This window comes from Somniosus microcephalus, chromosome 9 (genome assembly GCF_052327205.1).
Source record: "Somniosus microcephalus isolate GS21.2 chromosome 9, FLI_Smic_1.0, whole genome shotgun sequence".
Taxonomy (NCBI): Eukaryota; Metazoa; Chordata; class Chondrichthyes; order Squaliformes; family Somniosidae; genus Somniosus; species Somniosus microcephalus.
The window spans coordinates 234,280,709-234,295,618 of NC_140995.1; the positions used below are offsets into that span (position 1 = coordinate 234,280,709).

At 45.3% G+C, this 14,910-nt stretch overlaps 1 protein-coding gene across 2 annotated transcripts in view; it reads left to right on the top strand.

The window, feature by feature from the left end:
• Window positions 1–14,910, top strand: part of aida (axin interactor, dorsalization associated) — a 65,611-nt gene that overhangs the window by 36,569 nt on the left and 14,132 nt on the right. Inside the window, exons 4-7 of one of the 2 annotated variants that reach the window (XM_085998027.1) lie at window positions 151–205; window positions 2,658–2,721; window positions 4,481–4,584; window positions 6,808–6,819. In XM_085998027.1, the coding sequence (XP_085854153.1) occupies window positions 151–205; window positions 2,658–2,721; window positions 4,481–4,584; window positions 6,808–6,819 (235 nt within the window). The remainder of the gene's footprint in view (window positions 1–150; window positions 206–2,657; window positions 2,722–4,480; window positions 4,585–6,807; window positions 6,820–14,910) is intronic. The other variant, XM_085998028.1, reaches the window with a different exon arrangement.

Below are 14,910 nucleotides of genomic sequence, written 5' to 3' on the forward strand. Positions count from 1 at the left end.
CATCTGAGGTCCTGAAAGGTGCTTATATCAATATAAGTTTGTTCTTCCTTTATTCTAGATATATAATTGCTCTCGGATGTGTCGTGTGAAGTAGATGTTTTGTGACATAATTGACATTAGTTCCTTTCTTTATTTTTTAATTTTATACAGACAACGCAGTCTCAGGAAGAATTCAAATTGGAAGATCTAAAGACATTAGAGCCAAGTAAGTATTTCTTGTACCACATGTAGTAGTGTAAGAAGTACAGTGTTGTCTAGCCACAAAGTAGGAATCAAACTCTGTATGAACTTCAGATACCCATAATTCATTTACTCTTCATCCTATAAACACCCAGATGGTGTATATCTGCGAGCGATTCAGATGTTTGTGTATCTCTGCGAGCGATTCAGATGTTTGTGTATATCTGCGAGCGATTCAGATGTTTGTGTATCTCTGCGAGCGATTCAGATGTTTGTGTATCTCTGCGAGCGATTCAGATGTTTGTGTATCTCTGCGAGCGATTCAGATGTTTGTGTATCTCTGCGAGCGATTCAGATGTTTGTGTATATCTGCGAGCGATTCAGATGTTTGTGTATCTCTGCGAGCGATTCAGATGTTTGTGTATCTCTGCGAGCGATTCAGATGTTTGTGTATCTCTGCGAGCGATTCAGATGTTTGTGTATCTCTGCGAGCGATTCAGATGTTTGTGTATCTCTGCGAGCGATTCAGATGTTTGTGTATCTCTGCGAGCGATTCAGATGTTTGTGTATCTCTGCGAGCGATTCAGATGTTTGTGTATCTCTGCGAGCGATTCAGATGTTTGATCTGGCCCCAATAAATCTTCACACCACTGTAATCTGTTGCTGATTGCTAGTGTCACATTCCTGTTACCGTGGAGCCATTTAGCGTGATCGCTTTGGGTATATCTGATTTGGTCATATGGACTTGTGTGACTGTGTTTCTCCCCCCCCCCCCAAATTCTCCACTCGTATAACTTTGGCCTCGCCCATCCCTCCCCTCCCTTTGCCCCACCACTGGCGGATGTGCCATGTGTCGCCAAGGCCCCACATTCTGGAATCCTTCCTTTAAAGCCCTGCTCAAAAACCACTTCTTTGATCAAGATTTTTGGTCACCTCTCAATATCTCTGGCTCAGCATCCAATTTTCATGATTACATCTCTGTGAAACACTTTGGGATGTTTTTCCACATTAATGGCACTATATAAACGTAAGATTGCAATACAATTAGATAACCAGATTATACTTTGATGATGGTTCACAAAAGTACAGATGAATGAGGCCATTTGGTCTATCTGGTTAATCCTGTCATAGAAACCTGTAGTCTCTACCTTATACACCCTTCTTCCCATCACAGCATCTACCTGCCTGTTGAGTAGCTCCAGAATTTTTGCCCCCACTCTCCTACCCAGAAACCATTCAGGTATTGACCTCCCCCTCCATCAGTCCTGAACTTGCATTTTCCCAGTTTATATCCTTGTTCTAAAGGTATAGTTCAACTTAAAATTATGCTTCAGATTAACCTTTTCTATTCCACTTAGTATCTTGCATAATTTTATAGGGTCCCTTCTCATTCACCTCCTTTCAAGAATAAAAACTCTAACCTTCTAGCCTTTCATCATTACTCAATAGTATAATTGGTCCTATATTTAGCCTCAGCAGCCCTGGACTTGGGAGTGGGTGAGGACAGGATTGAATGAGATTGTGAATTGCTCCATCCAGTAAGAATAGTGCCATGGCATCTTTAAAGTCCACCTGAGAGGGCAGACTTGACCTCAGTCTATCGTCTTATCTGAAAGACGGCACTACTGACAGTGCAACGCTCCCTCAGTATTGCACTGAAGTTCCAGCTTGGTTTATGTGCTCAAGTGTCTGGAGTGGGATTTGAACCCACAACCTTCTGACTCGGAGGCAAGATTGCTATCACTGAGCCAGGGTTGACACCAAAGACATACTTGAAACAATGCCCCATCATACTTGCCGCTTTCGAGGATGAGACTCCTTCTTGCAGTATTTTATATTCTTGGGTTTCTCCTTGTCACACCATCGCCACCCAAGATGCAAAGGACCTGCTTGTTAAGTTTGCCTAAAGTCACTCTGGAACTGGTTGCCAGGAAGCATCACCCCAAGCAACCAGCCTGCATCTCCTAACAACCTGTTATCAAACCAGCACTGGCAGGGATCCAGGAGTATGTTGCTTGCTTAGCCTGGGTACCTAGAGAGAGGGGGGAGAAAACTCCCCTTTTTAAAAATAGCTGGGGGAGAAATGTGGAATCTGCCCTATTAACTGCTGAGTAAAGTCCCCAATCTCTACTGTTATGTTTTCATTGAAAAGGTGCTCTGAATATTTTTGCTCGTATAATAGAGATGGTGTCAACGAAGCAATCTGATCAACCACATCCTGAAAGATGAGCCTATTCTTCTGTGTGCAAAAGCACGGGACTGTGACGGTAAATTGAATAAAAACTGGGCAACAGAGATTACATCGTACAGGTCATCCCACTGGCGTTTACGATTCTGTATCCGCCCCTTCAACACAATTCAAGGGTTGGAGATTAAATCAGAGATCTTTAAACACGATTGAGGGGGGTTGGATATTAAATCCCTGTGTTTACTTAGTACTGCTTTTAATAGTAAACTTTGGTTTGGTTTTTTTACAGTTGTAAAGAACATTCTTTCTTATAACAAAGATTTTCCTTTTGATGTTCAGCCTGTCCCTATAAGGTAAACCATTTAATTTGAACACTCTTCTCCATTCAAATTCCTTGTTTTTAAAAAGACATCATCCATCTTGATAATGAGTTGCTTCTGTTCTGTTTTTTTTTTGGTATGCCATTTTCCAGCAGAGTATCAGGAATTGTCCGTGCTTCTTCATGCAACAGGGCTTGAGCTTGCTTTTCATCCGGTTTTTAATACATTTTCTGCTGTGTCGGCCGATTTTCATACTGTTTATGTGAATAACTAAGATTGTACTGCATTATGCTTCATGGCTGAGTGAATTCTTATTGTAGTGTAAGGAACCTAGGTTTGTCTAATCACTTAGCTGAAGACATTGCTGTCCCCAATTTAATGTTGTTTGTTGAAGTCAGATAGGCACAGTGCAGGGAGAGTATTGAACACTTGCTGATGTCCCCGAGTCACCTTTTATTGTTTTGCTTCCCAATGACTGGTTAGAGGTCCGTTGATAAATGGATTGCAAGGGCATTGAACCCAAGGTCAATCCCTGGTCTGTATTGAGTTGGCTGCTTGTAGGTGTTACATTTAACCTCTGCCCTCATATGAGGGGAGGGAAAAATCAGCCAGGGTTCCTGTGTCTGATTGCTGTCTATCAATTTTTTTTTCGCTTTCTCCCACCCCCCCCCCCCCTCCCCTCCCCACCGCCCTGTCAATAGCAGAAACTGACAGAATTGGACTGCACTCTGATGCTTCCTATAACCAAATAGCTTGCCAATACTCACTGACCACATAACACATGAAGAGTCAGTTGGGTAATCAGTGTGTTGGGGAACTCGGAGAACTGTCTTTGCACCAGTCACCATGTTCTACTTAGGTGGGTGGTACCTGTGAGCAGAGGTTTAGAATCAGCTCTTCCTCACCCCCAACCCCTTTTCCTCGTAGCCCCATAACAGCATGAAGTTCTGCACCGTTGATGTGATTAAGGATAGAGTTCCTTTCTAAACCCCTGCATCCAGATGTTGGGATTTGGCTGTTTATTCCAGTTAGTGCTTCTCTGGCAGTGTATTTAAATTTAAATAATTTTATTTATTTTTTATTAAATATTACCTGTTAATAGCTTTTGCATAGAGAATGCTTTTTTATTCTATCCTCCCCTCCTCCCCTGAAGGCACAGATTCCATAGTCATCTAGTGCCCTCTGGTGCTTTGTCCAAGAGACCATTATTCATGTGTGAGCCTCGATGCTGTATGTTGGAAAATTATTCAACTGTGGGTGGCATCACAGACCGAGCCCGATATTTGAGGAGGAGGGTGCAGCAGCAGTTGTCTCCCATAGGCAGGAGTGACTTGGCTGTTGGACGGAGTGGGCTTGAAAGGTTGAATGGCCAGTGTTATTCCATTGCTAGATTATTCCATAGCTTCTTAATTATTCCAGTGAGTCCCATTATTCAACGAACATATAACTGGCCTCCTTTTAATTTTAAAAGGCTTCTTGGTAACTAATATTCTATTGGCAAGGATTCCATTCATCCTTACAGATCTCTCCAAGGGGTAGGAGTCCATCGAAACTCCCCATGGTATTGGATCAGATGTTTAATGGCATAGGAGTGCTGCATTGAACTGATGGATGCTTAACGTTCAGCCTTGACTAAGAGATGCCCATAACAAAAAGGAACTCGCCATCTGCTCAATCCCAAATTTGACATTTAGGTTTAATACCCTGTAGTATTTGTGTTCATTTTGCACTGTAGATGTGCTGCCCAAGAGGCTGGGAAGCGTCACAAGGATTTGTTCTTATTGTGTGACAGGAAAATCTTGGCACCCGGAGAAGAGGAGAACTTGGAGTTTCAGGAAGAGGAGGAGGGCGGAGCTGGAGCGGGGTCACCTGACCTGTTCACCACCAGAGTTCCAGGTTGGCTTTAGGAGCAATGCTTCCTGTACCTGAAGCCTGTGATTGAGCTTGTAGCTAAAGACAAAATGATTAATTATGCAGTGCATATGTCAAACTGCTGCATATTGGCCTTGTGTACTGTTAAAATTAGTGTCATTTTGAGGGAGAGAGGGAGAAGTGTTCACAATTATAATCATGAAATTCGATTTGATGTTCCTCATTCACCCGCACCCCCCCCCCCCCCCCCCCCATGAAAATAGGATATGCCATCTCCATAGCAGGGAAAATCACTGGCGGGCATCAGGAAATTTGTGCCCTTGTGCTGCCATTTTAGTCAGGTCACCTCCCCCCACATTCTCCGATGTGTAAAGCATCATTCTGAACCCTCTGTTCTTTCTCCCATCTATACACATAGGAAAAAGGTTGTATTTTTCACATTGACTTTTGGTAAGTGAAGTAGCAACCTAGTGCACTGTTGTCAGAGCATTTCTGTAAAAGGCTATTGTTCAGTGTATTACAGCAGTGCTAGTGATAGTAAATCTCTGTCCTCCCCAGATCACTTCCTGTAACAGAGCTACAGAGCCATTGAGAAACCCTGTATACAGATTCCCTGGAGGCCTTTAATTTCCAGCCTGTGGAAAAACCCCAGTGCCCATTCTTCCAGAGGGAAGACGAAAAGGCCAGATTACTCGAGATGGCCGTGCCATTGAAACATAGAAGATAGGAGCAGGAGTAGGCCATTCGGCCCCTCGAGCCTGCTCCGCCATTCAATGTGATCATGGCTGATCATCCAAATTCAGTACCCTGTCCCTGCTTTCTCCCCATATCCCTTGATCCCTTTAGCCTTAAGAAATATATCCAACTCCTTCTTGAAGTGTCCCCAAGTGTAAGTCTCTGATAGATTGGCACTGTCTCATTAAAGTGTTCTTTCATAGATATATGTTTAGTACTAATAACACTACTGTTAAAGCAATACAGCTGTTTTTCAAAAGAAATTCCCAGCAGGTGCAACAGTCACACCAATCTCATTCTCGTGGTTTGTGTATTGAGACAAACTAACAGCTAATCTGTATCCCAAAGCAGAATTAAAACATTTGCAGTGTATTTTTTTTACATCTACCTCTTCTGTGCCCTGGTTATCTCTGCCTTAAAACATAAAATGTAATATTCTTTAAATGGTGGGAGATGTCCGACGAACGATGAATCAGTTCGTGACTCTGTCCGTGTATGCGGCCCTTTTGTCTCAGTCCATTTCTCTGCGTCTCTCTTGGCTCCTGTCTCTATTGTGTACTCTGTCTTTAATGTGCTCTCTCTCCCTTTCTCCAAGTCTCTCACCCTCTCTAACTCCCTGCACTGATAAACATCTCTATTGAAACAAGCCTACTTTGACTGTGTTTGTGAGCTGATTCTTTTCACTCATAGTACTTAGTGTCCACGATTTCCTGGACAGTTGTAGTCCTGGTTGGATGCAGAGTAAAGCTCCTGCTCTGCTCCACTCCAGCATTCAAATTCTGAAAAATAGCTTTTTTTGTAAATTTTTAAATCATTTTTCACAGAATCCATTCTTGTGGCTTCTTTGAGATAGTCAGTTAAATGCCAGATTATTGGCAGTTTTGTTCTGTGGACTTGTACCCACTAGTAACTGCATTGAGATTGCACCCAACTCATTTTAAGTACAGTTGGCAGTGAGCAGCCTTTCAGTTATATCTAATTCGAACCATATCCAGATTCCAAATGTCGATGTACCACCTGGTCCCAGAGGGTAAAGGACAGTGTGTCACCCACTGTACCACCTGGTCCCAGAGGGGAAAAGGCAGTGTGTGACCCACTGCACCACCCGGTCCCAGAGGGGAAAGGACAGTTTATGTATCATCACTGAGATGCTAGGCAGTTTGACCCATTATTCTACTACACCCCAAGATGAAGGCCCCTCTTTTTTTCATCCACCCCCTCACCTGTGGGATTAAGTGCCCGCTGACTGGTGAAAATCCAAAATCAAGAGCTTAGAATATGGAGAATGATTAATGCAAACTTGTAACCTGCCTCTCCCAAGTGAATGTAAATTTTTCTCTCTCTGTTCCTCTGCATGCTCACTGCCAGTTATCCATTATCCTCGTATAACTCACCGTGTATTGGAGGTTGTATTAATCTGGTACATTAACATGTGATCCTGTCTTTCATCTGCATGGTTTGATCATGTCGACTCATCCGTTTCTGACCTGCATGTGCTGCGTTTAACCCCAGGACCTGTTGAAGGTAACGGTGCTGCTTTGGATGCTTGATTGTTTTTTTTATTCATTCCTGGGATGTGGGTGTCACTGGCAAGGCTGGCATTTATTGCCCATCTCTAATTGCCCTTAAGAAGGTGGTGGTGAGCCGCCGCCTTAAACCGCTGCAGTCCTTGTGGTGAAGGTACTCCCACAGTGCTATTAGGGAGGGAGTTCCAGGATTTTGACCCGTCAACGATGAAGGAACAGCGATATACTTCCAAGTTAGGATAGTGTGTTAGTTGGAGGGGAACTTGCAGGTGATGGTGTTCCCATGCGCCTGCTGCCCTTGTCCTTCTAGGTGGTTGAGGTCGTGGGTTCGGGAGGTGCTGCCGAAGAAGCCTTGGCGAGTTGCTGCAGTGCATCTTGTAGATGGATACACACTGCAGCCACAGTGCGCCGGTGGTGGAGGGAGTGAATGTTTAATGTGGTGGATGGGGTGCCAATCAAGCGGGCTGCTGTGTCCTGGATGGTGTCGAGCTTCTTGAGTGTTGTTGGAGCTGTACTCATCCAGGCAAGTGGAGAGTATTCCATCACATGCCTGACTTGTGCCTTGTAGATGGTGGAAAGGCTTTGGGGAGTCGGGAGGTGAGACACTCGCTGCAGAATACCCAACCTTGGACAGTATTTATGTGGCTGGTCCAGTTAAGTTTCTGGTCAATGGTGAGCCCCAGGATGTTGATGGTGGGAGATTCGGCGATGGTAATGCCGTTGAATGTCAAGGGGCGGTGGTTAGACTCTCGCTTGTGGAGATGGTCATTGCCTGGCACTTTTGTGGTGCAAATGTTACTGGCCACTTATCAGCCTAAGCTTGAATGTCATCCAGGTCTTGCTGCATTTGGGCATGGACTGCTTCATTATCTGAGGAGTTGCGAATGGCACTGAACACTGCAGTCATCAGCAAACATCCCCACTTCTGACCTTATGATGGAGGGAAGGTCATTGATGAAGCAGCTGAAGATGGTTGGGCCTAGGACACTGCCCCGATGAACTCCTGCAGCGATGTCCACCTTCCTTTGTGCTCGGGATGACTCCAACTAGTGGAGAGTTTTACCCCTGATTCCCATTGACCTCAATTTTACTCTGGCTCCTTGATGCCACACTTGGTCAAATGCTGCCTTAATGTCAAGGGCAGTCACTCTCGCCTCACCTCTGGAATTCAGCTCCTTTCTCCATGTTTAGACCAAGGCTGTCATGAGGTCCTGGCGGAACCCAAACTGAGCATCGGTGAGCAGGTTATTGGTAAGTGCCGCTTGATAGCACTGTCGACGACACCTTCCATCACTTTGCTGATTGAGAGTAAGCTAATGGGGCGGTAATTGGCCAAATTGGATTTGTCCTGCTTTTTGTGGACTGGACATACCTGGGCAGTTTTCCACATTGTCGGATAGATGCCAGTGTTGTAGCTGTACTAGAACAGCTTGGCTGGAGGCGTGGCTAGTTCTGGAGCACAAGTCTTTAGCACGACAGCTGGGATGTTGTCGGGGCCCATAGCATTTGCTGTATCCAGTGCGCTCAGCCGTTTCTTGATATCACGTGGAGTGAATTGAATTGGCTGAAGACTGGCTTCTGTGATGGTGGGGACCTCGGGAGGAGGCCGATATGGATCATCCACTCGGCACTTCTGGCTGAAGGTGGTTGCAAACACTTCAGCCTCATCTTTTGCAATTGCGTGCTGGGCTCTGTCATCATTGAGGATGGGGCTATTCATGGAGCCTCCTCGTCCTCTTCCTCCTGTTAGTTTAATTGTCCACCACCATTCACGACTGGATGTGGCAGGACTGCAGAGCTTTGATTGTGGGATCGCTTAGCTCTGTCTATAGCATGCTGCTTCCACTTTTTAGCATGCATGTAGTCCTGTGTTGCAGCTTCCCCAGGTTGGCACCTCATTTTTAGGTACGCCCGGTGCTGCTCCTGGCATGCTCTTCTACACTCCTCATTGAACCAGGGTTGGTCCACTGGCTTGAAGGTAATGGTAGAGTGAGGGATATGCCAGGCCATCAGGTCACAGATTGTGGTGGAATACAATTCTGTTGCTGCTGATGGCCCACAGCGCCTCATGGATGCTCAGTTTTGAGCTGTTAGATCTGTTCTGAATCTATCCTATTTAGCGCGGTGGTAGTGCCACACAACACGATGGAGGGTGTCCTCAGTGTGAAGATGGGATTGTGTTGGGTTCTTTCTGTTGTCAAACAAATTTTGCTTAACTTTATTCCTTAACCTTGCCTTTTCGAGAAAAAGATGATTGATTTTTAAAGATGATAATAACTGGAAATCCATCACCAAGACCGCCTGCTTCCACCTCTGTAATATAGCCCGACTCTGCTCCTGCCTCAGCTCAACTGCTGCTGAAACCCTCATCCATGCCTTTGTTACCTCTAGACTTGACTATTCCAACACACTCCTGGCCGGCCTCCCATCTTCCACCCTCGGTAAACTTCAGCTCATCCAAAACTCGGCCCTTATCCCAATTCGCACCAAGTCCTGTTCACCCATCACCCCGTGCCCACTGACCTACATTGGCTCCCAGTTAAGCAGCACCTCAATTTTAAAATTCTCATTCTTGTGTTCAAATCCCTCCATGGACTCGCCCCTCCCTATCTCTTTAACCTCCTCCAGCCCTATAAGTCTTCGAGATCTCTGCGTTCCTCCAATTCTGGCCTCTTGCGCATCCCCGATTTTAATCGCTTGACCATTGGCAGCCATACCTTCAGCTGCCTAGGCCCCAAGCTCTGGAATTCCCTCCCTAAACCTCTCTACACCTTTTCCTCCTTTAGGACATTCCTTAAAATCTACCTCTTTGACCAAGCTTTTGGGCATCTGACCTAATATCGCATTCTGTCATATTTTGTTTTAAAACACTCCTGTGAAGCGCCTTCTGGCGTTTTACTACGCTAAAGGCGCTATAGAAATGCAAGTTGTTGTAGAAAGTCGTCTTCCATTCTTTTTCTTTCGTATGGTAGTAGCAAATCAAATGTCAATATCTAAGTCAGATATCCAGGCCAAAGCTTCCGGTGTAACAGAGTGGCTATCTTGTAGGCTGTCTGCGAATTTCCTCTAAGGGCAGTGCTCAATGATGTGCTCCAAGGTCTGATTAGGAGCTCCATAGTCGCATGATGGGGATGCTTTAATCTTCCATCTATGAAGAAGGTGGCAGCATCTACCATGACCAGTTCTGAGGTGGTTGATTGTTGTCCACTGTTTGCGAGGAAGGCTTGATCCTTCAGGTTGTAGTGTGGGGTCCTCTGAGGAATCCATGCCGTATGTCACAGTTCTTCCAAGCATTTCGCCATCGGTCATCAAGGCTGAGGGAAGATCGCTGAAGGGCTGCGACGACGGTCCAAAATGGCCTTCTAGATTTGAGATGGGTTGGAGGTAGGTTGTTCAAGACGGCCTGGATCGACATGTCTTTGCTGGTGTAGTGGTTGTATTCTCTGGAGACTGTATATTCGTGGCGTAGGTGTGGTGATGCGATGTTTGCAAGCATGGGCAGCCAAGGTGTTGGTGTCGATAAAAGCGTACCGGTGATAATTCTCATAGTAGAATTCAGCTGGACATCAACGGATTTGACGTGGACTTGATAGCCACGCCGGAGAGCAGTACTCCGCTGTAGAGTACACCAGGGCGAGTGCTGCCGTACGGAGGGTTTGAGCATCTACGCCCCATGTGGATCCAGCGAGTTTTTGGATAAAGTTGACCCTACTCTTTAGTTTGTCCCCAAGGTTCTGGAGATGCTGCCTATACGACAGGGTGCGATCAAGCGTGACTCCTAAATAGGAGGGCTTTTTGGCATGAATCATAGAATGGTTACAGCACGGAAGAAGGCCATTCGGCCTGTTGAGCCCGTGCCGGCTCTCTCTACCCTTTAGTTTATATTTCCTCTCCTCATTCTTTGTACCAAAATGTATCACTTTGCACTTTTCTGCGTTAAATTTCATCTGCCATGTGTCCGCCCATTCCTCCAGCCTATCTGTCCTCTTGAAGTCTATCACTATCTTCCTCGTTGTTCACGATATCCCCAAGTTTTGTGTCATCTGCAAATTTTGAAATTGTGCCCTGTACACCCACGTCCAAGTCATTAATATATAGCAAGAAAAGCAGTGGTCCTAGAACCGACCCCTGGGGAACACCACTATACGTTCCTCCAGTCCGAAAAACAACCGTTCACCACAACACTCTGTTTCCTGTCACTTCAATTTCGTATCTATGCTGCCACTGTCCCTTTTATTCCATGGGCTTCAACTTTGCTAGCAAGCCTATTTGGCACTTTGTCGAATGCCTTTTGGAAATCCATGTACACCACTTCAACCGCATTGCCTTTATCAACTCTCTGTTACCTCATCAAAAAACTCGATCAAGTTGGTTAAATACGATTTGCCTTTAACAAATCTGTGCTGGCTTTCCTTAATTAAGCCACACTTGTCCAAGTGACTTTTAATTTTGTCCCTGATTATTGTTTCTAAAAGCTTCCCCACTACCGAGGTTAAACTGACAGGCCTATAGTTGCTGGGTTTATCTTTACACCCTTTTGAACAAGTGTAACATTTGCAATTCTCCAGTCCTCTGGCACCACCCCCGTTTCTAAGGAAGATTAGAAGATTATGGCCAGTACCTCCGCGATTTCTTCCTTCACTTCCCTCAGCGTCCTAAGATGCATCCCATCTTGTCCTGGTGACTTATCTACCATTTCCATTAAAATGTTGCTCCCTGTAAATTTTGCTTCTCTTCCCCCCCTCATTTAGGTCTACAAATGTAATGCTTTTTTTACTCTTGTACAGAATAGCAATCCTGCCCTCAGGCCTTCAACAGTCAAACTTTGTACCCAGCTGATAGCTGTGGAACAGTAATCTACGGTAAATGCACACCCCTGCCCCTCTCCATCCCCCTCCCCTGCAGTGTCTATCCACAGCAACACAGCTAAGATCAGTAACACACTTTGTGAGGTAACACGGGTTTGAACCTACCAATCTAGCATTGCACATTGATTCTGACTAGCTCGGGTATAACGTTGTTGTTTGGTTTCATTCACTAAGCCTTGCTCTCAATTGGAAACATACAGTATACAAAATCAAAGCTTTGATTGTGAGATTTGTTTTCAGTGGGGGCGAAATTGGGTGCCTTTGCGCCTCCTGTTAGCGTTCCCCGCGGAGCGCTAACAGGGCACAAATGGCTTTGCGACCGGGTGTGGTGCTGACATCGACTCCCTTCGCCCGGAGATCGTGAAGTCATCGCCCCGGTAGCGCCCTGGACCCAGAATTGACTTCCGCCCCCTGCAGCAGCGCTGATCGAAAACACCGACAACTGCAGGAGGTGTGCATCGAGCGGCCGGCCACTTCGGGGGCGATGATTAAAGGCGAGGTGGCCGAGGTAAGTTTTAAAAAAAAAAACTTAGCTTTCTTGTTCCAGTTTTTTTCGCGGGTTCTTGTCCGCGATCAATCAGTCCGGCACTCTGCTTGAGTGCCGGGCTGATCACGCAGGATCGCGGCTGCCTCGGTGGTCCAGGTAGGTACTTTTTATATTGCAGAGCCTTCAGCGATGGCCCTTTCCTTTAGAAACATAGAAGATAGGTGCAGGAGTAGGCCATTCGGCCCCTCGAGCCTGCTCCGCCATTTCATGAGATCATGGCTGATCATCCAAATTCAGTACCCTGTCCCTGCTTTCTCCCCATATCCCTTGATCCCTTTAGCCTTAAGAAATATATCTAACTCCTTCTTGAATATATTTAATGAATTGGCCTCAACTGCCTTCTGTGGTAGAGAATTCCACAGGTTCAGCACTCTGGGTGAAGAAATTCCTCCTCATCTCTGTCCTAAATGGCTTGCCCCTTGTCTTTAGACTGTGACCCCTGGTTCTGGACTCCTCTGCCATCGGGAACATCCTTCCTGCATCTAGTCTGTCTAGTCCTGATAGAATTTTATAAGTTTCAATGAGATCCCCTCTCATTCTTCTAAACTCCAGCGAGTATAAGCCTGATCGACCGAATCTCTCCTCGTACGTCATTCCTGCCATCCCAGGTATCAGTCTGGTGAATCTTTGCTGCACTCCCTCCATGGCAAGAACATCCTTCCTCAGATAAGGCGACCAAAACTGCACACAATACTCAAGGTGTGGTCTTACCAAGACCCTGTACAACTGCAGCAAGACATCCTTGCTGCTGTACTTGAATCCTCTCGCTATGAAGGCCAACATACCATTTGCCGCCTTAACCGCCTGCTGCATCTGCATGCTTACCTTCAGCGACTGGTGCACAAGGACACCCAGGTCTCGTTGCACTTCCCCTTTTCCCAATCTATTGCTGTTCAGATAATAATCTGTCTTCCTGTTTTTACCACAAGTGGATAACCTCGCATTTATCCACGTTATACTGCATCTGCCCAATCACCCAACCTGTCCAAATCATACTGGAGTTTCTCTGCATCCTCCTCACAGCACACATGCCCACCCAGCTTTGTCTCGTCTGCAAACTTGGAGATATTACATCTAGTTCCCTCGGCTAGATCATTAATATATATTGTGAATAGCTGGGGTCCTAGCACCGATCCCTGCAGTACCCCACTAGTCATTGCCTGCCACTCGGAAAAAGACCCGTTTATTCCAACTCTTTGCTTCCTGTCTGCCAACCAGTTCTCTATCCAAGTCAGTACCTTGCTCCCAATCCCATGTGCTTTAACTTTGCAGGCTAATCTCTTATGCGGGACCTTATCGAAAGCCTTCTGAAAGTCCAAATACACCACATCCACTGGTTCTCCCTTATTTATTCTACCAGTCAGATCCTCAAAAAATTCCAGTAGATTAGTCAAGCATGATTTACCTTTTGTAAACTTTGTCCGATCCTGTCACTGTTTTCCAAGTGCTCTGCTATTACATCTTTTATAATGGACTCTAGCATTTTCCCCACTACCAATGTCGGGCTTACCCTGTCTATAATTCCCTGTTTTCTCTCTACCACCTTTTTTAAATAGTGGGGTTACATTAGCTATCCTCCAATCTATGGGAACTGTTCCAGAGTCTCTAGAATTTTGGAAGATGACCAGCAATGCATCTACTATTTCTAGGGCCACTTCCTTAATTACCCTAGGATGTAGATTATCGGGCCCTGGGGATTTATCGGCCTTCAATCCCGTCAATTTCCCCAACACCATTTCCCTACAAATACTGATTTCATTCAATTCCTCCCCCTCATTAGACCCTATGTTCCCTGACATCTCTGGGAGGTTATTTGTGTCCTCCTTTGTAAAGACAGAACCAAAATATGTATTTAATTGGTCTGCCATTTCTTTGTTCCCCATTATTAATTCCCCTGATTCTGACTGCAAGGGACCTATGCTTGACTTCTCTAATATTTTTCTCTTCACATATCTCTAGAAGCTTTTACAGTTTTTATGTTCCCTGCAAGCTTACTCTCAAACTCTATTTTTCCCCCTCTTAATTAATTCCTTTGCTGAATCCTAAACTGCTCCCAATCCTCAAGTTTGCTGCTTTTTCTGGCCAAATTATATGTCCTCTCCTTGGATCTTATGCTATCCCTAATTTCTCTTGTTAGCCACGGTTGAGTCACCTTTTTTGTTTTATTTTTATGCCAAACAGGGATGAACAAATTCTGTAGTTCATCCATGCGATCTTTGAATGTTTGCCATTGCCTATCCACTGTCAACCCTTTAAGTAACGTTCCCCAATCCATCCTAGCCAACTCGCGCCTCATACCATTGTAGTTTCCTTTATTTAAATTGAGGACCCTAGTCTCTGAGTCAACTACTTCACTCTCCATCTTAATGAAGAATTATATCCTATTATGATCGCTCCGCCCCAAGGGGCCTCGCACAACAAGATTGCTAATTAATCCTTTCTCATTACATAATACAGTCTAAGATGGCCTGATCTCTAGTTGGTTCCTCGACATATTGGTCCAGGAAACCATCCCGTATACACTCCAGGAATTCCTCCTCCACAGTATTGTTACTAATTTGGTTAGCCCAATCTATATGTAGATTAAAGTCACCCATGATAACTGCTGTGCCCTTATTGCATGCATCTCGCCCCAACCTCAGCATTACTGTTTGGGGGTTTGTATACAATTCCC